At 41.5% G+C, this 26,775-nt stretch overlaps 1 protein-coding gene across 5 annotated transcripts in view; it reads right to left on the bottom strand.

Moving 5' to 3' along the window:
• The window catches only part of actn1 (actinin, alpha 1), a 66,100-nt gene extending 39,325 nt beyond the window's left edge, over positions 1-26,775 (bottom strand). For 3 of the 5 annotated variants that reach the window (XM_086183763.1, XM_086183764.1, XM_086183767.1), the window contains exons 1-2: positions 26,363-26,775; positions 232-346 (exon numbers count right to left, since the gene is read on the bottom strand). In XM_086183763.1, the coding sequence (XP_086039889.1) occupies positions 232-346; positions 26,363-26,470 (223 nt within the window). In that variant the 5' untranslated portion in view covers positions 26,471-26,775. The remainder of the gene's footprint in view (positions 1-231; positions 347-26,362) is intronic. The other 2 variants (XM_086183765.1, XM_086183766.1) reach the window with 1 other exon arrangement.

The following is a 26,775-nucleotide window of genomic DNA, read 5'->3' as shown; positions in this document are numbered from 1 at the left end:
TTAACTTGACAATGAGGAGTTTCACCAGGCGAGCAAGGCACTTGGGAAGTGGAATGCAATCTCAATGCATTTACTCAAGTACAGTACCTATACATTATACTCTGCTTTATTGTATGTTTACTGCATGTGTCAGCCCAATAAGGGGTTAACTGTGAAAAGTTAGAGCATTATAATCACCTGTGTTAAGGTATTGTCTTCCATTTTAATCTGTTTCTGTTAAAGGGTGTTTACCTGAGATGACCTCAAGCAGTAGCATAAGTTTCAGTCCATCTCGAAAGTCCTCTTCGATGTTCTCGATCTGTGTTCCTGCTTTCCTCAGGTGTGAGTTACACCAAGCTGTAAATGTCTACAGACGTAGAAGAAAGGGAGAGAAAAGTCTGTCATTTTGTAAATATACACATGATCCACAGAACTGTGGTAGGTCTGCAGCAACCAATAAGCTACAACTGTTTTGGACAAGTCACTTAGGTGCTTGCAGGGGGGTAGCACCCTGGTATTGTATATGTGTGTTAGTAGAGTTCTATCCACTCTGTTTCACAACTGGTGATAAGGGAACCAATCCAGTGATTAAACCATCATCAACAAAAGTTACTGACAGCCTGTATCGACCTTCTTTACCATTCTAAACATTGTTTTTTAATGTTTTGAATTGTAAAGGTCCGTACAAGCCACCATTTATACAGCCTGGTCAGTTCGGTAATATTGTGCTGCTGTTAAACCTTTATGTAAAAGTTAAAAAAGATATAGAATGTCTGTCTCTGAGAAGGAAGTTCCATGTGAAAAAAGGACAGCTGTAAAGATGGGCTAGCTTACACAAAGAGCTCTGCTGTGATACACTGGAAAGCTATATGCATGCTGTGGCATCATTATGTTGGTGTTGTTTGGTTCTGTGTAAACAAACAGAGAGTGGTCACAGCCATACATCACTTTGGGCCGATTCTTTTTCTTTCTTTTTTTTTAAAAGAACAGGAGCCAACCTCACTTATCGACTAGGCCACAAGCCTGTATTAAGTGCTGGCCTATTACTGATCAAGCCAATGAACAGTAAGAAGTGACATTTTCAGTGAAATTTAAAGGAAATTTGTTAATATATGTATTACCAGCTGCTTTGCTCACACAAACCCACTCTTTTCCCTGAGATGCCAAAAAGCCTATGAATTACACTTTCTTCATGAAGCTATAACACACTGGAGCATTGTATAGCACACATTTATACAGTAAGAGTAGCCTTGGCCTTCTCTAGCATTCAGACATGCTAATGGAAAACATCTGGAACAGGATCTCAGCCACACAACAGGAGGTGGCATGAGCAGAAAGGCCACCCTGCACCCCACTGTGAATGCATCTTTATGAGTTATTTACACTCTGGGCCAAACATCAGACACCATGAGAGATCCAAAGGAGGACCTGCAGGAGCAGAACCAGGTGTTTATGAAAGCCAGCACTGTCTTTCACTGGCCTGCCTACCACTGTTGGGGAACAAAAGGAACTTCAACGTCACTGGTGAGGTGGTTCAGGGCACTTTTAGAACTTTACCACTGAGATCACCCTTTTTGTAAACTATCTTTTATTGAAAGTTTTCCCATTACAACAAGGGAACAAACAATCCACAACATAATCCCTCCTATCCCCCCAACCCAACCCGGCAGCACCGCCCCCTCAGGTCTCCCCTGGGCCGCAAAACCACAATCAAACATCAGCAATGTAGCCTATGTGTAACATTCCTTCATTCACAACCCAAGCAATTTAGCCTTTATCTGTGCTGCTGCACTAAACCACATCTCCAGAGTGGGGTGTCTTGCACTGTTAATCTGTGCCGTAGACAAGTCAATTAATACAATGTCATGAAAATAAATCACCATTTCCTAGTGCTGAGGGTATGTGGTGTTAGCCACCTTTGTACCAAGATTTTGGTAGCTGTGAGGCTGCTCAGCAGCAATTTGCACTGCTTCCCACTCAGTGTCACTTGCGAGTCACCATTAAGGAGCAACATGATTGGATTGTATGTTATAACCATGCCAATCAATTCGGACAAAACTTTGGATATCTGGCCCCAGAAGGCTCAGACAGAGGGATATTCCCCACATCATGTGGCGGTAACATCCCAGCGCATTCAGTTGACACATAGTACGGACCTCACCATTAGAATGGTGTAGTAGTATGTGGTTTACACAGCAATCAACATTCTTGAGAGTCAAGACCTGGGTTTCAGCTTTTGCTGGCATGTGGTAGAGTTTTAACCAATGAAAAAGCCAAAGGAGACCCTGTGGAGAGTGTAACCTGGGGGATGGAAAAGGGCAGATTACAGGGTGTTTTATCTCCAAGGTAGAATTGACAGAAAAAGTACAGCGAGGAAAATTAATGAGCAGTTGGCAGGCACATGCCCTTCTCCCTTAAGATATTATAGTCTGCAGTGTTGCTCTTAATTTACCAAATGGCACCAAGACACTTCAATTAATTCAGTGTTCGAAGATATGCCAAAGATTTTAAACTGCATGTCTGTGGCATCAGCAATTGGCATGACTGTAATTTACACTAAGTGTCAGGAATGAGGTTTTTCCCTTGATCTGCAGGTTCAGGCTCTCATATTGTGGCGTTTTGTTTGCATTCGACATCTTCCTTTCTTTTCCTTTCTCTTACAAAAATTGGCTCTACCACTATGGAGTTGAACATGTGTGTCTCGAAGAAATTTTTCAGGCATTTTATCTCCAAATCAATGCAACGGGTAAATTGAGTATTTCAACTTTAATTCACTAAAATTGCATGTTGTCATGTAAGAAACAGCACATATCTTCACAAGATAACATAATATGAAAGGATTTAAGTCCAGTTCTCAAAAAAGTTTTCAACTGAATGATCACAGTCTATTTTGGAATCTGAAAAGCATTAGCACATATTTTTAAGGATAAAATTAATGCACTTCCTATTAAAACTTTAGCATGTTAAAACTCTTTGTCAGAGGAAGCGGCTGAAAATGTCAAAAGGATCTGAGGGCTGTAAAAAAAAACCTAGAAGTTCACAGATGGAATGCTAGCTTGTTAAATGTGCTGGAGGAAGGGTAAGACTGGCTGACATAGGCCTCCAGACAAGAATTAGTCTGCCCTCCTGCAGCTCTTCTAACTCTCTGGGTCACCGTGGAGCTTGGCAAAAGCACAGAGTCCAGCCTGCTGCGCACCTGTATAGTCACATGAACTGCGGACTGTTTATGGTCAACATACCCAGACCCCAAGGTGTTCTTGGGTCTCAGTATGGCATGACACTGAGTGACTGGTCCACTGGTCACAATGGCAGATTACTGAATTAGTAGACAGTTAGACATGACATCAACATGAAAAACTGGTCATTTTATTTCCACAGAATCCTGCTTGTTACTGGATTTGCACAACCAGCAACAGATACTGACAATAACTTACAATTTACCTGATGATTGTTGTGTGTGGAAGATATTCTTTCATATCATTCATTTAAGTTTCTCATTAAATCTTCTTTTCCTAAAACAGCTTCATTCCACTTTACAAAATCCTTAACTAGCAATGAGTAGTAATGGATGTTTTTGACAAACTCCAGACAAAAGAACTGGTGTTCACAGTTGTTTGGCGTATGAAATGGACAACTGACTGAATATTACACAAATTCCCTTTAACTGCAATATGCAGCCCCTTGGTGGTTGGGAGGCTGGCATTCCACTTGACAGGCATAACTTGCATGGCATAACTAAGAACCACACAATGAAAAACTGTCTTGTTAAAAAGACTTAAATTTGACACCAACCAAAATGATTTGGCCACAACCAAATGAATAACATATAAGTATCATAAAACAATGCAAAAGGCAAGGCACAAAAATGCAATATACGGTAAATTCTGAATAATTTTGCAACATTTGTGTTTTAAAGGGCATCATTGTCTCATATATGACAACAATGTAAGGCTCCAAATGCAACCCCTGTGGTTTTTACAACCCACCTCAGTTCTTGGTGGTTGAGACTAGAGAAAGCGGGGAAAGATGAGAGAAGGGGATGTTCACAAAATTCACTAGGCAAGGCAAGGCAAGGCAATTTTATTTGTATAGCCCGTTTTCACAAACAGTTTGTCTCAAAGGGCTTCCCCTCAGCTCCTCCCACTGATACAGTCCTATTACTTTACTTCAGTGCACACACGTTCAAGTGAAGCGGAACCAGACGAGCTTTGGTATTGAGAATTGTTTTCACTTGCAGGTTTTTGAAAGGCAGGAAGGGTTCTTGCCGTCTCAGACACACATATTCACAACTTTGTAAGATTCATTGCTTTACAAAGTGTACAAGAACAACATGAATGCAAGGAAGAGTGTCTGAAGATCATACAACACACACTACAGAGAGAAACACAGAATGTACCACTCAACAAAGAGTTGGAGGAATCTGCTCTGCATCTATTTCAGGGAAAGTTGCCAGTGAGCGTCATATGCACATTTTTTCAATGGAAACCACTGAATGCACAGTTCATTACAGCAAATATGTCAAACTACATACTGCATTTAACAAAGTAAGGGTGTAACGATTCGCAGATGCATTGAGATGTGCCAAATTTAATGTGTAAGATATAGCAAATCTGACATTCTTTGTTCATAAACAGCTGAGGTAATTTGCAGACAAATAGATGTATATTTGCATGTGGATATATCTCTGTATGTCTCTGGATATATCTCTGTATGTCAAGCATATGTATAATTCTTGGCATCAATGAGATGCTATTGTTGGAACCATTATTTTCTCTCCCCCAGTATCACCGTCTCTGTGAATGATGACACCCACCTCCTCTCCCTCAATCCAGCACAAAAAAACCTCACCCCAGTGTCTCTTGGAAGATTAGGGACAGCATAGAAACATCCATCCATCCATTTTCTTCTGCTTATCCTGTTAGCTGTCATGGGGGGGGGGGGGGCTGGAGCCTATCCCAGCAGCTCTCATGCAAGAGGCAGGGTACACCCTGGACAGGTCGCCAGTCCATGGGGCTCCAACCCGCAACCTTCTTGCTGTGAGGCGACAGAGCTAACCACTGCACCACCGTGCTGCCAAGTGTAGAAACATTGCAAAACCTTAATGTGAATAATATGGGGTTTTACATTACTACAAAATAATTTTTTTCTAAAAAATGTTCAACACAACAACCCTAGGTTCAGTACAAATGCAAACTGCAAGTTTTGGTTCCACAAAACAAACACAAAAATCATGTTAAAAGAGAATGCTGAGAAGAGAGTAAAAGCAGTGAAATAAAATCACAATTAAAATATTTTTTAAAAATTAAAAACATAAGGGATGGCTTAAAAAGTGCAACAGAGAGCAACTGCAAAGCTAACTAAAGGCTAAAGTAAAAAAATATGTTTAAGCTTCCCTTGATGAAACTTTAGCATCTAGCGATTGAGTGTGCAATATCTTTATTACTTTTAACAAGCTTCCCTTGAAAACATCTTGTGAGCTGCCTTCCCTAAGAGGATATGTGCATTAAATAAAAAAAGGGAACATAACCAAACACTGTGTCCCTAAAACTGCAATATGAGGCGAAACCATGGAATTTGTGAATAGTTCCACCCCTATTCCTGACATTCATCAAGACATCCATCATTGTAACTGATGGAGCATGGACAACACACACTTGCAGCTTCAAGCGTAAAAGTAATGGTCTCCATGCTCCTCCAAAACACCCTGATGAAACTGAGTATCATCACATTGCCATCCTGAGAATGTGTCAGTCTGTTTACAGATTTTCAGCTACAATATCTAATTTAATTATAAAAGAAAATAAGAACGTAACACCACTAGATTTTGTAAATACATCAAAACTTCCACTTATGCATTACAGTAGAAACATAGAATCTATGTGATATTGATTCTATATTGCTATTGCTACGGCCAATTTCCCACTGTGGGACGAATAAAGGGTTATCTTATCTTATCTTATCTTATCTTAAATTGAATTTAATGTTTTTCAGGGGCAGCAGTAACTGAAGGGTCACTAGTTCAATCCTCACCAGTGAGCATGTCAAAGTATCCTTGATCCTTGAGCAAGATACTGAGCTCCTAATTGCTCCTGATGGCCCTGTAATGGACTATCCAGGATTTACCCCGCCTCTCGCTCAATGTCAGCTGGGATAGGCTCCAGACCCCCACCCCCCACCCCACCTGCAACACTTAACGGATAAGGGGTATAGAAAATGGATGGATGGGATGTATAGAATCTAATATTAGGATATGATAGGATAGGAATTCCTTTATTACTTTATATTTATGCAAAACATAATAATGGAACTTTACTTAGCATTACATGATTTACATGACCATGTTTGTGTTTTTGACAAAAATACAGTGCAGTAAGTACAATGATTTACCTCACCCTCCTCAGAGCTCCCTCCTCACCAGTGTCATGGAAGGACTTGAGGGAGGACAGGGGAGTGCCAGTCACTCTCTCTGCTTGGCCTGGTCTTTGGCCACTGCGGCAGGGAACCATGTGATAATGGAGTGAATGAAGATGGATTCTATAGTGGTGGTGTAGAATTGGATCATAATTGGCCTCAGCAGCCTGAATTTCTTCAGCTGCCAGAGGAAGAGCATCCATCCTAACTTTGCAAAATTTAGGAAGGATGCTCTTCCTCCGGCAGCTGAACACCCTTTTAAGAACTGGCAATCTCTCCTTCCTTTCCCCATCTGACACTTGATACCAACTCTCCCCAAATTCACCCCCTCTTCATTAATCAGCTTCAGTTAGGAAAATATCTCCTGCTTCTCTTGCAAATCCATATTCATACAATCCTTTGACTGAAAAAAGCCAGCTCATGAGCTTTAGCTGCTGCTATATCACAAAACTGGATGGGGGATAAGTTAAGCAGAGGAACAGAAGGCGGATATTGCTGGTAGAGCATCTGACATAGGAAGTCAGTTTCCAACACTGCCACCAATTTCTCAAAACAAAGTCTCCAATTCAGGGTACCAGAGGGCCTCGTACATCCCAGTGGAATATCAGAAATAGGCAGATAATTGCAAAAAAAAACTCTTTGAAAATGTCTTCCCCCTCAATTCAGCTTAGGAAGAGAAAGGAACTGTGAAGGGGTAAAAGTGGAAAAACAATTCTCCTTATGATATAATCCACAACATAAAAATTCATGGTTGAGGGACAGGGTCTCGACAAATGTCAGAATCGTGAATTGTTTCTCTTCTGCCTTTATCTCTCCAGCTTGTGAAAATTGTTTCTTTTTCAAGGAAGACAAAGCTGTTCAAGACCTTCGTACCTCTTAGACTCCTCCATTACTTCCTGATGTGTGGGGGGTCCAAGCGTCACAGTAAACCAAACTCAGAGAAAAAACATTGTGGGATTGAGGCTATACAGTAAGTGTAGCAGTCTGAGTCTGAATAGTAAATGATGAGGAACTTTCTTGATGTTCTGGTGTTTAACTGGTGGTAACACTTTTCATTTTCAATACATTCTCAGTGTGGATTCCAACATAAATAATGTAAATCATGTAATCATCATTTCACTTCAACATGCATACAACAGACAAATTGGCTACTTTTGTTAACTCTCTGCTGATGAATATGGATAAATAATAATTTCATCATGAGTTCAACCCTTTTTTTAAATGTTATCAGGCCCAATAGGTCAAATGTGTTGATGAATTAAATAACTTTGAAAGAGCTATGTGGCGGCACGGTGGTGCAGTGGTTAACACTATCGCCTCACAGCAAGAAGGTTCCGGGCTCAAACACTGGATCTTTCTGTGTTGAGTTTGCATGTTCTCCCTGTGCCTGCATAATTTCTTTCTGGGTACTCCGGCTTCCTCCCACAGTCAAACGGCATCCAAGAAGGGACTAGGCTAATTGGATACGCTAAAATGACTCTAGGCATGGGTGCGAAAGCGAATGGTTGTCTGTCTATATATGTTGGCCCTGTGATGGACTGGGGACCTGTCCAAGACCTCTCGCGAAGACTGCTGGGATAGGCTCCAGCCCCCCCCCCCCCCCCCCCCACGACTCTTGACATGAAAAGTGATGAAAATGGATGGATGGAGCTATGTGACCCAACAGGTCAAAGCAGATGGCCATTCCCATTAAGTCTCCATGTGTTCATCCATCCATCCGTTTTCTTCCGCCTGTCCTGTTAAGGGTCGCGGGGGGTGGGGGGGTGGGGCCAATTCCAGTGGCTTTGGGACGAGAGGCAGGGTTCACTCTGGACAGATCGCCAGTCCATAGGCCAACATATATAGACAGACAACCATTCACACTCACAGTCACGTCTACGGTATCCAATTAGCCTAGACCCAAATTGCATGTCTTTTGGACTGTGGGAGGAAGCCGGAGTACCTGGAGAGAACCCATGCAGGAACAGGGAGAACATGCAAACTCCACACAGAAAGATCCTGTGCCCAAGCCAAGACTCGAACCCGGAACCTTCTTGCACCACCATGCCGCCTTCCATCTGTTCAGTCCAGGCTCAATGGGAATGAGGATGGCTCATCCCTGCCTGTTAAAATTGACACTGCTGTTGGAAGATATGCTTGCTCATTGAGAATTGTTGGGTGTAAATTATTTGGAGGGTGGTGTTAGACTTTCTCTACTTATACAGTGTCATGAAATAACTTTTGTTGTGATTTTGTGCTCTACAAATAAAATTGACTTGACGCTCAAATCATTTATTTCACTGCTACTTCTTGCACAATGTACTATAAGTCTACAAGAAGAAGTCTTTTAGGGCAGATATCAGATGGGGTAGGTGCAGACGAATCCAGGAAAGCATTTTCATTGGATGCAAAAACAGTGCATTCAATGAGTCGTCAAACATTTGATTTCTTTTACCAGAAGGAAGAAAGTGTGGGTATAAGACTTTTGAATGAAATGCAACTTCATCTTTAAAATAATAAGATCACTATAATCACTCTAATTGCACCCATCCTCACCCCAAAAAGTACAATGCCTGCATGCAAATCCCACACAACATACCTTACGGTCAAACCCAAAACACAATGGCTTCCACACCTTTTTCACAGAGTCTGGGCAACACATAATATAGCATGGTAAAAAAAAAACACAAATTCATAGAGTAAAGAGTCTCACAAGGAGGCTCCAATACTGACAGGAAACACCTACAAATAAAGAGAACACTTTCACTGGCACTGGGAAAGGCGTCTGTCTGCAACTCATGGCAGGTCTTGCATCTCTTGACCATTGTACAAATTAGTACTCCAAGGCACATAACCTTCATAAAACTAGAATTTGAACACTAACTCCAAGCATGGATGACAACTAAATCTTCAGTTGACACCCACAGAGGTAGAAGCAGAGGAAGAGGACCAGTCAACAAAAAGAAGATACTGTGTAAAATGTTTGACATTCCTCAAATGCTGCTAAAAATAATCAGAACACAATAACAACCTGGATAGATACAGGTGGTGTTGAGACAGCACTCTCTTCTAATATTGGCCCATTATAGGTTCCTGGCAAAGTATAGGTTCCGGGCATAAAAATAAAATGTAAATCTGGCAGACCTTTCTTTCTGAATGTCAGAGTGAAAGCATGGTCAGAGTGGACTGCTGCCCTGGGGCTCTGAGCATCTGGCAAAGAGACTGAAACACAAATTCCATCCCAGCTTTTGAGTGGGAGGCCAGAGAGCAGCGAAACATGATGCAAAGTCTGAAAAACCTGATGGCAGAGAGAGGAACAATACTGTGTATGCCGAAAGACAAATACAATGAAAATTCAGGTTGATGTGATCTTTGACCATAATGTCTGGACTGACTTTTCAGTTCAAAGTTCAACGTTTAAAGTGGCAATGTAAGTATAAATGATGGGATGAGGATTTTGTCAACCCATTAAGAGGAGTACATTAAAATGTAAAAACATGTAATTTCCTGATGCTGCAAGGTTTTTTCTTACTAATCTGCTCAAATATGTAATGGATTCCTCCATGGCCCATTCCATTACACCAAGTTTGTTAAAAACTGGCCCCATAGTGTTTGCGTAACCATGCTCATAGGGAAACGCCACCACAAACACGACCCCTTTAGCAGACAAAAGAATGCTGGGGAGCAGCTCCACAGAATTGCTTATTGCCAAGCCTAGAAATGGAAAGAGGTAGCATTGCAGAGCAACATAATGGAACTACGAATTCCATAAACTCTTAAGTGAGAGGGCTACAAAAATGGTCATGGTTATCACTAAGAGCAAAGAGTACATTCCTGAGACTTCATATTCATATGAGGTGAAAGTGACCATTCAACTGACACACCTAATAGTTATAGAAAAACAATATTGGAAGTCCCCTGTAGAAACTGTTTAGGAAAGGGCACACACTTGGTGTCTGGATGAACCATATGTCACAGTCTTTCATGGGCTAATTTCAACCAGTCAGATTGAAAATTCAAATAGAAGCTGACGCCAGTCAACTGAAGAGTAACATCTCATATCAGTTCTGACATAACTGCTGCTACATCAGCATCTATTCTAACCTCCTCAGGAGGTGCCATTTTCGTTTAGAATCAACAGTCACGCTGTTGACACACTTAAACCACACCCTCTATCTCTTCAAAGGACGCTCATTGGCCCAACCACTTTTAGTGAGGACACAAGCACACAATGTGAAGCCTGGCAAAAGGGAACGTTAGGTGATCTGACAAATTTGTGACATCAACACTATGAAGACTCAAACAAATAAAACTAGATGGAATCAAACATTTCTCAAAAATAATTATTCATTGATTGGGGGTGGGGGTGTGGAAGGCTGAGGCTTGGCAACTTGGTGGGAGTGATGCTGGAGACCAACTGAGCAACTACAATACAAAAGGCACAAAAAGCAGGTTGTAAGCAACAAGTACAAAAAGCATAAGTCAAAAAAATGGAATGAGAGATAATTGCTAACCACTAGCAACCAGAGTCAACTGCCCCACTAGGCAGCAGATTATAATTGGTAGCCGATGCTAAAATGCAGTGCTTGATGAGCCAGCTCTTCAGGTGTGTGTGATCGGGTCTCCATGGCCCAACAGGGAAGCCACACCCAGCCTTTGCCAAAAGAAAAAAGAGACAAAGTGAGGAGCCTCACTGCTTTACAGTAATCATAGTTCCAGTAGGCATTGTGCCAAATTTTAAGAAATTTCAAGAAGAGGCAAACAGATGGAGAGATGGACGGACGACCTGAACAAAATAATGCCTCTGACCTCTGGCTTATTGTTGGTGGTAGAGGACCATGAAAATAAATAACTGTGCTATAGCACAAATGTGTCAGTGATCCAAAGCAATTGAAAATTGATACCCTGCCCAGTAGGAGTGTAATAATAAAAGTTTTATCCTCTATTCCCATTATGAAATAACTAATTGACCTATGTAGATCTTTTATGATGAGACTATACAAAATCATCAAGTGTTCAAAACAAGAGAAATGTATTTTACATGCATAATTTTCAAAAGCTGGAAATACGTATGCTGCAAATCTATGTATCAATAAGAACTTAATAAGCATAAAATTATCTATAATCCTCCACCACATTGCTTTTATTGAATCCTCAATTTTTTTTTTGCACCTTTGTTGATCTAAGCTCAATAAAGACTCCATAGCAGCCCCTGTCCTGGCCATACACAGAAGATGATATATGATTTCCTCCAAATAAGCCATGATGGAGTATCTCTAGAGCATATATTGAACCAGAAAATGCTGATTCAGCATAGTCATCCCATTACACTTGTCTATCGCCATGCTGCTTCAGCACACATGTGGAGAAGGCTGCTTGTGTGTGAGCAAATGCACCCCGGAGCATGAACACAATTTAAAGATATGCAAATGAAGAAACTCACATTCAACCTGTGAGCATACAGTTGGTGCAGGGAATATACATGCTGTGTACATATGTGCTCAATACATGCATTTCCTAATATGCTTGACAGACTTGCCATGCCCCTACTAGTGTGGTTGGAGGACTGATATTTATTGTCTTGCCATCTTAAGGGGCTCTTATGCATATTAATGTGTTTGTTACGATGAGAAGCCTAAGTGTGGTAATGGCTCACGAGCTTGTCTGTGGATCGCTGAAAACGCAGCAGAGTGCCTCACACTGAACAGTTTCTATGACAACCTCAAATGCCTGAGGAGACCCACAAACAGCTTGACTGCGTCAAGGGTTTTAAAACCCACGTCCACAACTCCTGGAGCTCTCATACAAACATTCACACACACCCCACACAACACAAGTTTACAACCACAGAAACACCTGTGATGGTGAGAGCCTACCATAATTTCCTCCACCAAGATGTTAAATTCAAGGATGATAATCAAGATGAAACATATAAAGGGGATTTTTAGCAGAAACTACTGTCAGAGCCCGACATTAATCTGAAAAAACTTCTTCTGTTTTAGACACACAAGGAAATAATCCACCTCCACCATACTGTGTCAACAGCTGATGACCCCAAAACATAATCTCATTGTATTATGTTTTAGTTGACTGTATGTATGAGTGTCTACCCCAGGAAGAATGGTCTTCACTGGGGTGAAGACTAATGGGGATCGGTAATAATCTTAAACATAAAAAAGGACAGAATCATCTGCACCCGATGATCTCACAGAACACAAATCTATGTGAAGGTACTAATGGAATAGAGGCCAAGCCATGAGGCAGCCATTAAGACCATCAAGTCATTCAAAAGCTCAGTGGAAACATGGTATATCTAGTGTTCCCCACTGCACCATCTGGAGAGGATCCTGCGAGTTCAGAACAGTTGCATTAAAAATGGCATGGTAGCTGTTACCCTGAACCTAAGACTGTGTGTCTGTCTGTCAGTTTGAGTTCACCATAAATTAGCTTTGATGAGAACGGGATGATCTGCATGTTTGCCCTGCACAGAGAAAAGGAATTGCTTTGAGCTAAGCCACCTGAGTCATGACTAAGCTCTCAGACAACAGTCAGACACCAATCTAAACAGAGTGACGGGAAGTGCAGCGGCCCACATCACCCGACTCATATCCCCTTAGTCATGAGTCAGCTTAACCACAGTATGCTCACAGTTGTGTGATGGAAAGAGTGCGGCTCAGTCCTGCTTTGTGCCACAGCAGCATTTTTTCACTGCTGACCATCACGTAACTCAGGGAAACACTGAGTTGGGCGGAGCTACAGTGCACTCAAACAAAGAGCACTTTCAACACAGCTACAGTTTGTGTCCTGTTTGGGCCAGTGTACATTAGTGATATATTTTTAACACCACACTGTATGTTATCAAGAACATGAAAATAAGGATAAAGAAGATAAAACACTTTTTTTCCCATGAGAACAACTCCTAAGAGTGTAGCCTGTTATTGCTTCATAGTATTCCTAGCCACAAATTTGACTCATCAGTTTTGCAGTTTCACGCAGATGAAACATAGTAAATGGATATCTCATGCTTTATGTAATAATAATAATAATAATAATAACAATAATATAATACAACAGTAAAATATACACTATACTACTCACCCCCTTTTCATTAATCAGCTTCAGTTAGGAAAATATGTCCTGCTTCTCTTAAAAATTCATATTCGAACAATCCTTTGACTGAAACAAGCCAGCTCATGAGCAGCAACTGCTGCCATATCACAAAAACAGGCAGTGGGAAAAGTTTAGCAGAGGAACAGAAGGCGGGTATTGCTGGTAGAGCGTCTGACACGGGAAGACAGTTTCCAACACTGCCATCAATTTCTCAAAACAAAGTCTCCAACTCAGGGCACCAGAGGGCCTCTTACATCCCAGTGGAACATCAGAAATAGGCAGATGATCACAAAAAAACACATTTAAAAAAATGTCTTCCCCCTCAATTCAACTAAGGCGGAGAAAGTAACTGTGTACTATAAGTCTACTGGCAACCTGTCCAGGGTATACCCCACCTCTCGCGCCATGCCAGCTGGGGTAGGCTCCAGCCCCTTGCAACATTTGAGGGATAAGCTATATATAAAATGGATGGATGAAAATATATGATATAATATATTAATATAATGTAATAATATAATTAATTAGGTGGTACGGTGGTGCAGTGGTTTGGACTGTCGCCTCACAGCAAGAAGATTCCGGGTTCGAGCCCTGGCTCAGGCACAGGATCTTTCTGTGCGTGGGTTCTCTCCAGGTACTCCAGCTTCCTCCCACAGTCCAAAGACATCAAGAGGGGACTCGACTGATTGATACCCTAAATTGACAGAGTGTGAATGGTTGTCTGTCTATATGTGTTGGCCCTGTGATGGACTGGCAACCCGTCCAGGGTGTACCCCGCCTGTCACCCAAAGAAGATAGGCTCCAGCCCCCCCGACCCTCAACAAGATAAGCAGTAGAAAATGGATGGATGTTTCATATTTTAGATTCCTCAATGTAGCCACTGTTTTCTCAATGAGCTTCCTGATGTAGCCACCTGAAATGGTTTTCACCTCTTAGGTTTGCCTTGTCAGGGTTCACTTGTGGAATTTCTTGCCTTCTTAATGGGGTTGGGATCACCAGTTGTGTTGTGCAGATGTCAGGTTGGTACACAGCTGACAGCTTTATTTGACAACTTGTTGTTCATATTATGGCAAGAACCAATCAGCTAAGTAAAGAGTAACAACAATCCATCATTACTTTACGGACTGAATGTTAGTAAGTCCAAAAAATTGCAAAAAATTTGAATGTGTCCCTAAGTGCAGTTGCAAAAACCATCAAGCGCTACAATGAAACTGGATCACATGAGGACCACCCCAGTAAAGACCAAGTCACCTCTGCTGCTGAGTCACCAGCCTCAGAAATCACAAGTTAACAGGACCTCACATTGGAGCTCAGATGAATGTCACACAGAGTTTGAGTAGCAGACACATCTCTACATCAGAGGAGATTGCACCAATCAGGCCTTTACAGTCAAGTAGCTGCTAAGAAACCACTACTAAGGAAAAGCAACTAGGAGAAGAGATGTGTTTAGGCCAAGAAACACAAGGAATGGAAATTGGACCAGTGGAAATCTGTGCCTTGGTCTGAAAAGTCCAAAGTTGAAATTTTTGGTTCCACTTGGTTTTCTGCAATGCAGAAAAGGTGAATGGATGGTCTCTACATGCGTGGTTCCCACTGTGAAGGATGGAGGAGGAGGTGTGATGGTGTAGGGTAGCTGAGTTAGTGACACTGTTGGAGATTTATTCAAAAGTAAAAGCACAGTGAACCATCATGGCTACCACAGCATCCTGCAGCAACATACGTCCCATCCGGTTTGAGTTTAGTTGGACCATCATTTATTTTTTCATTTAGTTTTTTCCATCATTTTATTTTCACACACACACACACACACACACACACACACACACACACACACACACACACACACATATATGTAGAGAGAGAGAGAGAGAGAGAGAGAGAGATCTATCTTTTATCTATAGATAGATATAGATACATATAGATAGATGTAGAAATAGATATGAATATACATTTACATATATCTCTATTTACACAGTATATGTGTATGTATATATGTGTATGTATATATATACATATATATATATATACATAGATACATATATATATAAACACACACACACATACACACACACACACACACACACACACAAAATGACACATACCGATATAAGTTAAACTTGTGAGCTACTGTTACAAGTAGGAAGACTTCCAGTTGAGCTCATGAAGCTGAAGTGAAAACTCATACATAATGTAATTTATTCAATTCATTCCAGTGGCAACATGGACTACTCTGACCCAGTGTGCAACACGTCATATAAAGAAATAATGATTGACACACACTGCTGAGTTGATGAGTGTTGCTGCCTACACACTACTTTGTAGACAAATCATTAGATAGAAAGTCTTTTTTTTTTATGTCAGAGACAGAGGGCCTGCCCTCAGACAAAGCTTGGAATAAGATACTTCCTTAGTTTACCTATTCCAGGATGCTTTTGGATAATAATGTTATCTGAACTCAGAGACACCCAACAATGAGGCAAGGTCATATAGCATAACTGTAGTCCACAAAATAAGTTAAAAAGGCAGTTTGGTGGTGTCTTATATTCATCAGGCTCTGAGAAAAGCTGACTATTACTTTGACCTACATCTTCAACCAAAATAAATGTTTAAAATTTTTGCCATGTCCTTCAAATTAGCAGCACAGCCTGCTGCTGCTCCAAATACGTCCCTTTTACTGTACGAGCTCTAATTTCACCATACAATATAAATATTATTCACTTATAATAACATCTTAAGCAGGAAACAAAAGGACCTGCATCTCTTTACACTGGATCTTAGATACTTAGTTGCATCCAGAAAAACCAGTGTCAAGCTGTAAGGGCACTCTGCAGGCCTTACAATATATACTGTACCTCCTCCACAAAGGCCAATGTCAGCTAATTCCAACAAATGTACCATATATAGGAAAGGTTTTGGTCTATATTGTGGATTTCACCAGCTTCACCCAACTATGAACACAAAAGGCTAAAAACCTTGAGTATTTTATGTTGGGCAAAGACAAGTCTTACGCACGTTTATTCTTTAATTGGGCGGCATGGCTCAGGGGTAGAGTGGCCGTCTAGCAACCGAAGGGTCGCTGGTTCGATCCTTGACCCCGATGACCATGTCAAAGTGTCCTTGAGCAAGATACTGAACCCATAATTGCTCCTGATGCGCCTTGCATGGCAGCCTCCACCATCAGTGTGTGTGTGTGAATGGGTGAATGAGATGACACTGTAAAGTGCTTTGAGTACCACTAAGGTAGAAAAGCGCTATATAAAATTGAGTCCATTTACCATTTAACTTTCAAATCTGGATAAGTGGAAGGCCAACAAGGTTATAATTATGATGGCCGAGAGAGGAAGAAGTAGTTCACAGCAAAGTCAGAGAGAAATAAAAAAAAAAAATTATGAGATGAGAATACACACACAGGAGGTCTTCACTGATTGTGAACTTCCGTTTGTTGTATGTGACCACAGCGGCAGCAGATTACACTCTTGTGTACATCCACCAGCCAAAGCAACTGCTAGCACTTTACCTTCAACTCCAACTGAGGGCTCTCCACACCACATAACATGTAAGAGGCTACTCTTAACCTGGGTAACCGGTGGGGGGGGGGGGGGGGGGGGGGCAGTTGACTAAGGTGTCTGTTACTACTTGTAATGAGATCCACTATGAGCAATTTGCAGTGGTGGCTGCTATTGATTACTCCTGCAAATTAAGTGACTTTGGGGATGTGCAGACTAATCCTGGAGTGGGAAACAGATGAGTGAAAGAAAAGCAGTGCCAATAGTCAGTGGTTGTTGCACAGTGGAAATGATCCGACTACGTCACTGATACAGCACAGATCATCATCTGTAATGGCAACAGGGCAGGGAACTCTTGCAATAACTGATCAATGGCAGCTACTGATTGAAAATTTAGACATTAAATACTTGTTCCACTCAAGAAATGTAGGAGAACAAATAACCCCTGGCCTTGGCTTCCATCAGAACACCATCTTTCCAAGGACTCACTAACACAGATGGAGGGATCAATTTATGTCAATCATCAGTCTGGGTTCACAGGAAAATGGTTGAATGTGCTTTTGATGTACCACAGAGGGCCAGTTCACTGCGTTACATTCAAATATGTCTGATTAAGAACTAATTGCCTAGCATGTAACTAAAACCCTTGGAAACATCTGGTCTGATCATTGTTCAAAAACTGCAGTTACAGTACCTATTTATTTACACACCAGCAAATAGTCCTGACACAGCAACCTCAATTCAGCGGAGAGCAAGTCTCCTGATAAAGCTGGAGTGAGAGTTCAACATGCTCTGGTTCAAAGTGAACAAGGAAAACAACTTTTAATTTACTTTTAATCCATCGCCACCCAACCATTCACATCCTGCAGTGAGGAGAGATGTTTTGCTGAAAAAGGACAGAAAGGGAATCAAACGTGGGAGAAGCTGATGGAAGAGGAAGGAAAGATGAAAGGATGATGTCTTCTATTATAGGTTTAGTTCAGATTTTTCGTGAATTCTGGCTATAACCGCATTAGAAAGCACTGGTTTTAACAGCACAGTATATTTCTGGTTTAATAACTTTATCAGTGATTGAACAATAATGGAATTTTAGCTTTTGTTTTAGCTCTTGTTCCAAGGCAATTAGATCCCAGTGTCATTTAGACCTGTCCAAGCAAAAACCTAGTTTTATAACTGTCTGGCAGAAGCAGAAGCTGGTTTTGGATGAACTGAAAACAAAAAATTATGGAGTTAATGTGTGTAATAATGCCCAAGCAGATAAAGTGTTCTAAGATGCTATCTCAGAGGCTATCCACGCACCTTCAGTATAAGATGCCTTAAAGTTGCCAATGGAAGGGTCCTTTTAGAGGGCAGAGTCGATGTATATTTAAATAGATCCTGCCACAGCTCTCTGAGCAACTGGAAAAACTAAGCAATGGCAGACAGGATCAAAGTGAGTTTGATCAGTCCATATACACTTTAAGTCCATATTATTCGAAGTTCTTTTGCTCAACTGTCTCTCTATTCTATTACTGACCTCCCTCATGTAACCCAGCAATAAGGGGTGCAGACAGAGTATATAAATGTGTGTATTTTGTACATTATGTTATTTAAAACATATGAATTTGTAGCTGTTCTTTTGCCCTTTAACATATCTTGGTGTTTGTTCTCTTTCTCATCCTGTCCATTTTCTGAGAATTATTCTTAACCTTTGGCTCAAGCGTATGTCACTGAATATCCAATGGTCCAATGGTATAATGGCAGGAGATGGCAAATGTTTTTTGTTTTGTTTTTTTAAGATCCAGTGAGGTTAAAACTTTTCTTTGCAAAATATAGGGATTTTTTTTCCCAATTAAAAAAAAGAACAATTTTGTGCATCAAGATAACTGACTGGTGAGGCAACAAGGCAGCAACCTTTCAACCCTAAGTCAACACCAGGTCAGAAGACTTTGTCCTGTTTCCCTAAAACATGACTTTCAGAATCAATCGAACTCCAATTATCTGACAGTGTTCTTTTTTCTTTTTATACATCTACAATACAGAAGATGTCATTTCTATATTCCGAAGCTATGATGTAGTTTACATGTATTTAAAGTCACACACTAGCTTCATATAACTTGGCTAATACTCTTAACAACAGCTCACATACTGTATTTTGCAGGGGAAACACCCAAAACCCAACCAAAGTGTAACAAGTCATTTGATAGCCTCTATACCATCCTGGCCAGTAATGATAAATTATTGACCAAAGGTTGACAACGCAACAAAGAACAGCCCACTGAACACGCTCTTTTTTTTCAGAGAACTCAAAGCTTGCCTGTGTATGTCTCTTCCATTCCCCGCCTCCTCCCTCCCTCCCTATCAGCTCCACCCACACAGCTACTGAATGGAAAGCAGCTACTGAATGGAAAGGTGTGCCTGCATTTACAACGGTATCTGTTGACTCAAAGCTGCACTTACATGAGACATACTGCAGCTGCTCTGGTGAGGAGACTAAAAACACATGGACTCCCTCAAGTACGACATGAACCCCCTTTGGCTTTAAAGTTAGGTTTCGCAGCAAAGCACATGCACTTGAGAATGCATAGGGCTTGATTTATAGCATTAACAGAGGAAAGACCTGACGACACCCTTCCCATGTGGTGGGGCAAAATTCCTTGGAAACATACACGCAGCTGCCAATAAACTACCTCTGGGTCGTGTGCTACTGAAAACATGTGAGTATAAGTAGCAGCTCCCAACATGGTTGAGAATTGAGCAGGTTTTTGGCTCTGCACTCTGCTCTACAGGAACTTCACCTTGATCTCACGATGGATGTGGGATCTAAAATACTCCCCATCTGGGGCAGAGTGCAAATACTGTATATTAAAACTCCACTCAACTCAGGAGCAATCCTCAATACATCTTCAAATGAAGAAAACACACATCCACACATCACATCCAAGTTACTATGCTGTTAACATTCACGGCTGTACTGACCCTGAAACTGTTTTAATGATCTATAACCATGAGCTTGGATTCTAATCGCTAATTCTGTGTCCATTTCTAAAATTGGAGCTAGAGCTTGAGAAAACAAGCAATGCAAGAATTTGCATCCAGATCCTGGCATTTCGGAGGTTTTCAAAAAAGAGCCTGGTAATTGTTCATATTCGACTTTTCAAACAGTGAATTCTATTATAGCAGGATTGCTTGTTGAGGAAGAATTAGCTTCCTGAAGAAATATATCATTCAGGGATGAGGAGGGCAACTTTAGCATGAAAACCATTTCCAGACCGAGACAGGATCAGATGTTTTGTCTCTCTACAGACACACAATGTGGCCATGGGCTTGCAGCTCTTAGCTTAAATGTTTCACTGATGCAAATTTTTTCTATGTCTTAAAAACTTGTGGCACTTCATGCTTCAACTGCTTTGCAAACCCTGAAATATGTTCAAATGGCTAAACGCAAGATCTTCATCCAAGTTAATGGAAGGATATTCCAATCAGCGGTGAATAGAAGTTTCTAGAATTCAATCACTATTACATAACCAACAATTTTATATCTCCACAATGCCAGCAGCATTTGCAATGCAGTTGAATGACTGGTTCAAAACAACAACAGCAGCTCCTGCAGGCATTAACGTAAATGCTGCAAGAACATCAGTTATATCAGAGGTGGAGAATATTCCTTTCTTCAGCACTTATCTCCTCTGCATATTGTAGGGAGCTGAGACCCCAAGAGACTGTCCTCATGCTAGTTAGCTTGCCACAATGAACAGTAGTAAGAGGTGAGTGTAAACCTCTGTCAAAAGTCATTGAATAGAGAAGGATCAGGAACTTTGTTTGTCCTCATTCTTTTTTAAAAAGTCAGTAATGATTAGGAGCAGAAGTCACTTTTTTGTTTGGCAACAAAGATTTTGTTTTATTGACCAAAGTTACATCAGACGTTTGAGGCTCTGTGTCAAATTAGAGTGCCACCACCAAACATTGCCACCAGATCTCCAACTACAACACCAGTCCAGCATAAAGGAGAGTAATACTGCTCCCCAAGAGTCTGACTATATAAGAGTCCTTTGACAAAAGTCTGTATCTTTTGATATACCATACATCAGTCAGGATCCCAAAATTCAAAGAGTAGACAGTTTCCTCTTTATGGAAAGTTCTCATTAGCAGGAGATAACAAGATGTTTCTGTTAATCATGAAACAGTTACCCAAACAGTATTCACACACTCAGCTTACAGTCAGAGAGGGATAAAAGGGGAGAAGCTTGACAGTGGAAAGAAAATTAAAGTGCGCTCTAAACTCCTGCTCTCAGTCTACATCAGGACCAAATAAATATAGTGTCAACATGTTAAGATGGTTAATGTCAATCTGTATCATCAAAGGACAAGTTCAGACTCAAGACAAGCTGGAATCCGTCCTCTACTTGTGCCCCAAGGCTGAGCTGGGAGCACAAACATAAAACTTCATGAACTAAAACATGTGGATGCTCCTGGGCCCTCTCAGCCTGGGTGTCAACCTGTGATCCAATAAATCAAAACAAATGAGACTGGGCTCAGACAGCGGGATCGGGGTGGGATGACTGGTTTGGCGGGGAGCTCCTGTTTGATTCTGTTCAGCAGGACAACAAGCAGAGGCAGGATGATCAGCACACACAAGTCTAGGTCTTCTGTATTTCAGAGGGCAACTGCCCTAACATCCAACAAATACCCCTTCACACTGAAACACGTGTGTCAAAGCAAGTTTTTGTACCTGCGTTTGCTCGGCATTAGGGCGCATTCAAGCTCCCAGCAGATGCGGGTCTGAGCTCCCCCTGTTCAGGCTGTGTGCCTGTGTTTTTCACTTGTACGTCATCGCGCTGTAGATCTACGTCAACAGGTCATATCGCGGGGAACCTGAGACAACACGGGGTGCCTTTTTCACACTGCTGGCAAGCCAAACATAGCCGAGGAGAGCCGCTAAACACCTGGGTTGCTTGGAGGGTCGGTTGAAATATCGAGTCAACCCTTTCAGAGTGCCCAAACACCCATGTTCATCTGGGTGCAGTGTGAAAGGGGCTTAAGTGATTGAAGAACAGAGAGTGAACCATTTCCTGCTGGGAAACGGCTCATTTCCCTGCAGCATATTAGATTCACAAAGTGGTGGCGTCTATAACCATGTGCTTTCAGGTACTCACCTTTTTTAAGGGATACCTCAATGGTTTTTGCCATTCACATAGCTGAAGCTGCAGAAGATGGTTTGATTAGTGTGTCTAATGCAATTAGTTGAGCTTTTCTTACAGCTCAATAAGGCCATTAAATTGTACTGCTGTCATGGTCAAAAAACGGCCAACTCCTTAAGCTAAGGTGGCATACATTTTTGGCTGGACATGTGTTTACAAGTATTTCAAAAGTCCAGTTTTCTTCAGACAACTACAATTGTAATAATACACCATAAATAATATCATGTAAACCTACAAATAGAGACTGGAAACTTGCACTTAACAAAAACATTGTGGGTATGTGATGTGTTCAAAAACTACATTGTAAAAATTATGGTTCTGAAGTTTGTTGTGTACACAATGATTTCTTGTTTGGGCCTTGAGGTTTAGAGTTGATAGTATGGACACTCCCACTTTCCACCTGTTTCCAGCCTTTTTACCAAGCATTACAAACCATTTCATGGCTGTGACCTTAGACTTAGTAGAATGTTGTATTGATCCCCTAATCTGACTTTGGGCAAGACATTAAATAAGTATTTCTTCAGCCTACGCATGTATGTCACAATTTTAAAGGGCACCAAAGGAGGGACAACCTAATTCACTCCCATAAAGAAAGTAATACAGAATATTTAATGTAAGTGAGCCAAAACACAATACTTTTCAATGTTGATGACTGCATGGTAACCAAGTTGGGTGACATTATCTTACAAGGCCACAGCATCAAGGTGACAACATCACATGACGCTGTATGTTGGGAGGTGGGGGTGTACTCTTCTGCAATCTCATTCTGCTTTATTTAGTCAAACAAACCAACCCTTCAGCACATAACGCCTTCATCAAGGTAGAGAGCAGAAGCGAGGGGGCTTTGTAATCATCATCATCACTGGTCTGTGACACTCACCTTTTGTTTAAAAAAAAAGCGCATTATGGGAGCAGATTAACCTGATAATAGGAAGCATTTTATGAGAAAGAGAGATGCTGACATTACTGTTGCGTTCTGCAGCAAACTGTTGCACTACAGTTATATACTGAATCACTTTCTGAACTTTGAAACCAGTCATATAACCTTAAAAATCATGAGCACAAACCACAGAAGCAGCCCGTCATTCTCCAAATAGTGAGTCTTTGCATAGTTCACTAGATGTGAACATTGTTTCTCCCTCAGCAGGATGCTCAGTGTTGATGCCTGCTGCTAGCGATAGCACTGTTGGGGGGGGGGGCAGAATACTCAGTCCGGAGTAGTAAGTAGGGAGTGTAAAGTGGTGACAAGTCGGATGACTGGTCACTGATTCACTTAGTGAACACTTCCTGCATATCCATCACACAAGAAAACAAGCTCCTGCATAGCACGCTGGCAATGGAGATGAGGGAACTGTATGTCGAGCAATGCTAACTTACATCCGGGTTCAAGGAATCTTTCAATTGTAACAATTACATGCTGCTGTGTCCAGTTATATGATAAACCAGACAAGCAATATCTTTCTTCTTCACATCAAGAAGACATGCATCTTGGTACAGGTCATCAATTTGAGGATTCAAGTTATAAAACTTTTTTTTTTGTTTTTGGTAAGACTGAACAAATGTGTTGATCTTATCTGTGACTTCTAAAGTGAGCAGGGAAATGTATGTGTGGTTTGGAAGCGTTTAGAAAGACAGAGGCTGGGGTGTGGGAGATGGGAAGTGGGAGGCGGGAGGTTTACAGGCAGGCGTAAGCAAAGATATGACTGCTTACATCCTTATAAGGCCAAACTAGGACACACGTAAACAAAACAAATGTACACTGGACACAATGTTAATTAGGTTTTAGGCCCCAATAAGCATATGTGTCCATTTAAAACCTGGACCTGTGAATAATCCCAATCTAAACTCCAATTTCCACCTATGAGGACAAATGTATAAATGGAACAGAATGAATATTAAGCAGGTCATTAACGTGTTCATAAAATAGAGGTGCATTACTTAATAGGAGAATTCAAATGAGAGTTGCAGGTTTAAGTGGCCTGCAGTATCTGAGACTCCAGGGTCTGCAAAGACGTCAAGATTCCAAGATAAGAGGATACCAGCGTCTTTCTTCTTAAGGGTCAGGTTAAGACTTGACTCAAAATATTTAAAGCAGTCTCTAACATGCAAGGTTCATAAGTGCAAAGGTGTGTTGCAAAACACTGCCTTTACCTGTTCAAGCCATTTTTGTTGAATTTTTCATTACTCAAGTCAAGTCCAGGAAATGTCTGCAGTTAACCCTTTACCTTAGGTTGTTGACACCGGGATTTAAAATAGGATTAAACTGATTCTCAATCCAACACAAAGTAAAATGCTGACTCTAGGGATGAAGCAGAAGGCAGAGGGAAGCACAGCAGGGAAGTTTCAAGCTATTTCTTCATGCAACATATGACAACCTCTGAGCTAGTGATGTGCCCTATCTTGCATTTCTTTCCTTGTCATAATTGTTCTGTTGCTCACTTATAAACACTGTTTGAAGGAATGAGGAACTTTCTGAGATATTGGCTTCTTGTCCATGCTCCCTGGAGCCAAACAATGAGATAGATACCCTTTTCTCTCCTATGCAGGATTCAGTGCAATTAAAGTCAAAACACTTTATTTGTCCCTTTTAAGTGTTAATGACTGCATGATAATCAAGTTGTAAGGCACACGTGAATGCATGGTTAAAAAAAAAACTAGCAGCAAAAAAAGGCAATTACACACACACAGACATATAAATAGCTAGCTAGCTAGATAGATAGATATTTATAATGTGGGGGAAACATAATATACTCTTTGGTTGTCTGGTCATCAGCATAGGGGCTTCCTCCTGGAGCCTGGAGGAAATGAAATTTGTGCATTTGTGTGCACACATGGTGTGTGAGTGTGGCTGTGGGTGTGGCTGTGGGTGTGGGTGTGGCTGTGTGTCCCCCCTGAGGACAAGTGCAGCCTGCAGTCATCTCCCTTGAACCAAGTCAGATCTCCCCACATTGGTGCCCAGATGACTGCAACAACCCTGCTCTCTTTGGGATTATTAGAACAGCAATGTTTGTCCAGTCAGACACTGAAAAACGTGGGTCATCAGAGAAAAATATTTGACCGTGGTGGACTCATCAGGTGTGTAATTCAAGCTGGAAAGGATGAGTGAACTGTATTTAACACTCTTGGCCACAGTACCAGCTGATATCAGTCCAGTCTGCTCTCCCCACCTGATCCCATCCCGGCCTGTAACCTCCCCCTCCCTCCTCCGAACTCGGTTTCGCCCGGTAGCAACCAGCCGATGATGACATAATCCAGGAAACTAGAAGCCGACAGCTTCATAGCGCAAGAAAGAAACTGGGGAAAAGTTTTCCAACAGCAGCGAGAGGGGCCGATTATTACCATTTTTGGGCACGATTGCTCCCATGCAAGCCCAGCCCAAACCACAGCGCTTACTCAGATTCCACAGCGCTTTTCTTCCCCTTAAGAAATCCGGAGGACGAGTATGGGGAGCGGGAGGGGAAAAATGAACCCCATCATCTAGTAAAAGAGTATGTAGGTTGTTATAGCTGCACTATAATAAAGGAGATTCCCCCCGTACCACCCATCCAAAAGCGTGAAGGGGTGGATAAACTAACTTTCGGTATAGTAAACATAAAACTACTGCCCCCCCCCCCCATTGCGTTGGGGTAACATGGAGGACGTGGGTAAATGTGGTTAATTAACAAGCGAAGGCTCCTCATGCGCGCACGCGCACACACACACGCACACACACACACACACACACACACACACACACACATGCACCATCCCCGGATTGTTACGCATGGCCTAATCCACTCCGTTTCATAAACCAGATGACAGGAGGGGCAAGTTATTCACCGTATGCAGCCAAGCGCATGGTTGACATCTGTTGGGCTGGAAAGGTGGGCGTCCTGTCCGGTTTTCATTGGTTTTCTGCCCTCTTATAGTACCCCTTCCCCCTTTCTATAAATAATAGGGGCAGGCTGCTGTTCCAAATTCCAAATTCATGTTATGTATAAGATCTGGAGGCGACAAAAGTTGTGAAGTCTGTTAAAAGTAGACCAAGGACAGGAAATGCGCACAGGTGGTGATTAAAAGCCTGATCATTTAACTAAAATGGATGATTAGCTGATTTATCAATATGTTAGTAAAGTTGTGAAACGCAAGAAACCTCATTAGTAGCAATAACAAACAACAAATTATTATCATCACAAGGATCCTCACGGAAAACAGTCTCACCTTTCTCTGCTGCTTCTCCCATGCAGGATCCAACAGCAGATCCCGATCCCAGTCATCTTCTTGCTGCATATAATCATTTTCTCCGTCATAGTGATCCATATTATTCATGTATATAATATATATATATAATTATATATAAAAAGCTTTATATATTGACGGCTTCTGTCGTATGCCTTCTTCGGCAAGGTGATGTTATAGCAGCAGCTCAGCCTCCTCCACGCATTCAAGACGGTGTGTGGGTAAAATTAACGGTCCACCCCCGGCTTCCCTCTTTCTCCCTCTCTCTCTCTCTCGCTCTTGCTCTTTCTCCTTACAACACTGGCTCTTTTCTCTCTGCCTGCTCTATTTTCACCCAAACTGTAGAACTCAGCGGAAGGCAGGTCTAGTGTCGAGGTGCGACGGACGTAAAAACT

Source organism: Aulostomus chinensis, chromosome 17 (assembly GCF_037954235.1).
Source record: "Aulostomus chinensis isolate RoL2024-O1b breed Wild chromosome 17, RoL_Achi_v1.0, whole genome shotgun sequence".
Classification (NCBI taxonomy): Eukaryota; Metazoa; Chordata; class Actinopteri; order Syngnathiformes; family Aulostomidae; genus Aulostomus; species Aulostomus chinensis.
The sequence above is the reverse complement of the archived record's forward strand: the minus strand, read 5'-3'. Positions and strand labels throughout refer to the sequence as shown.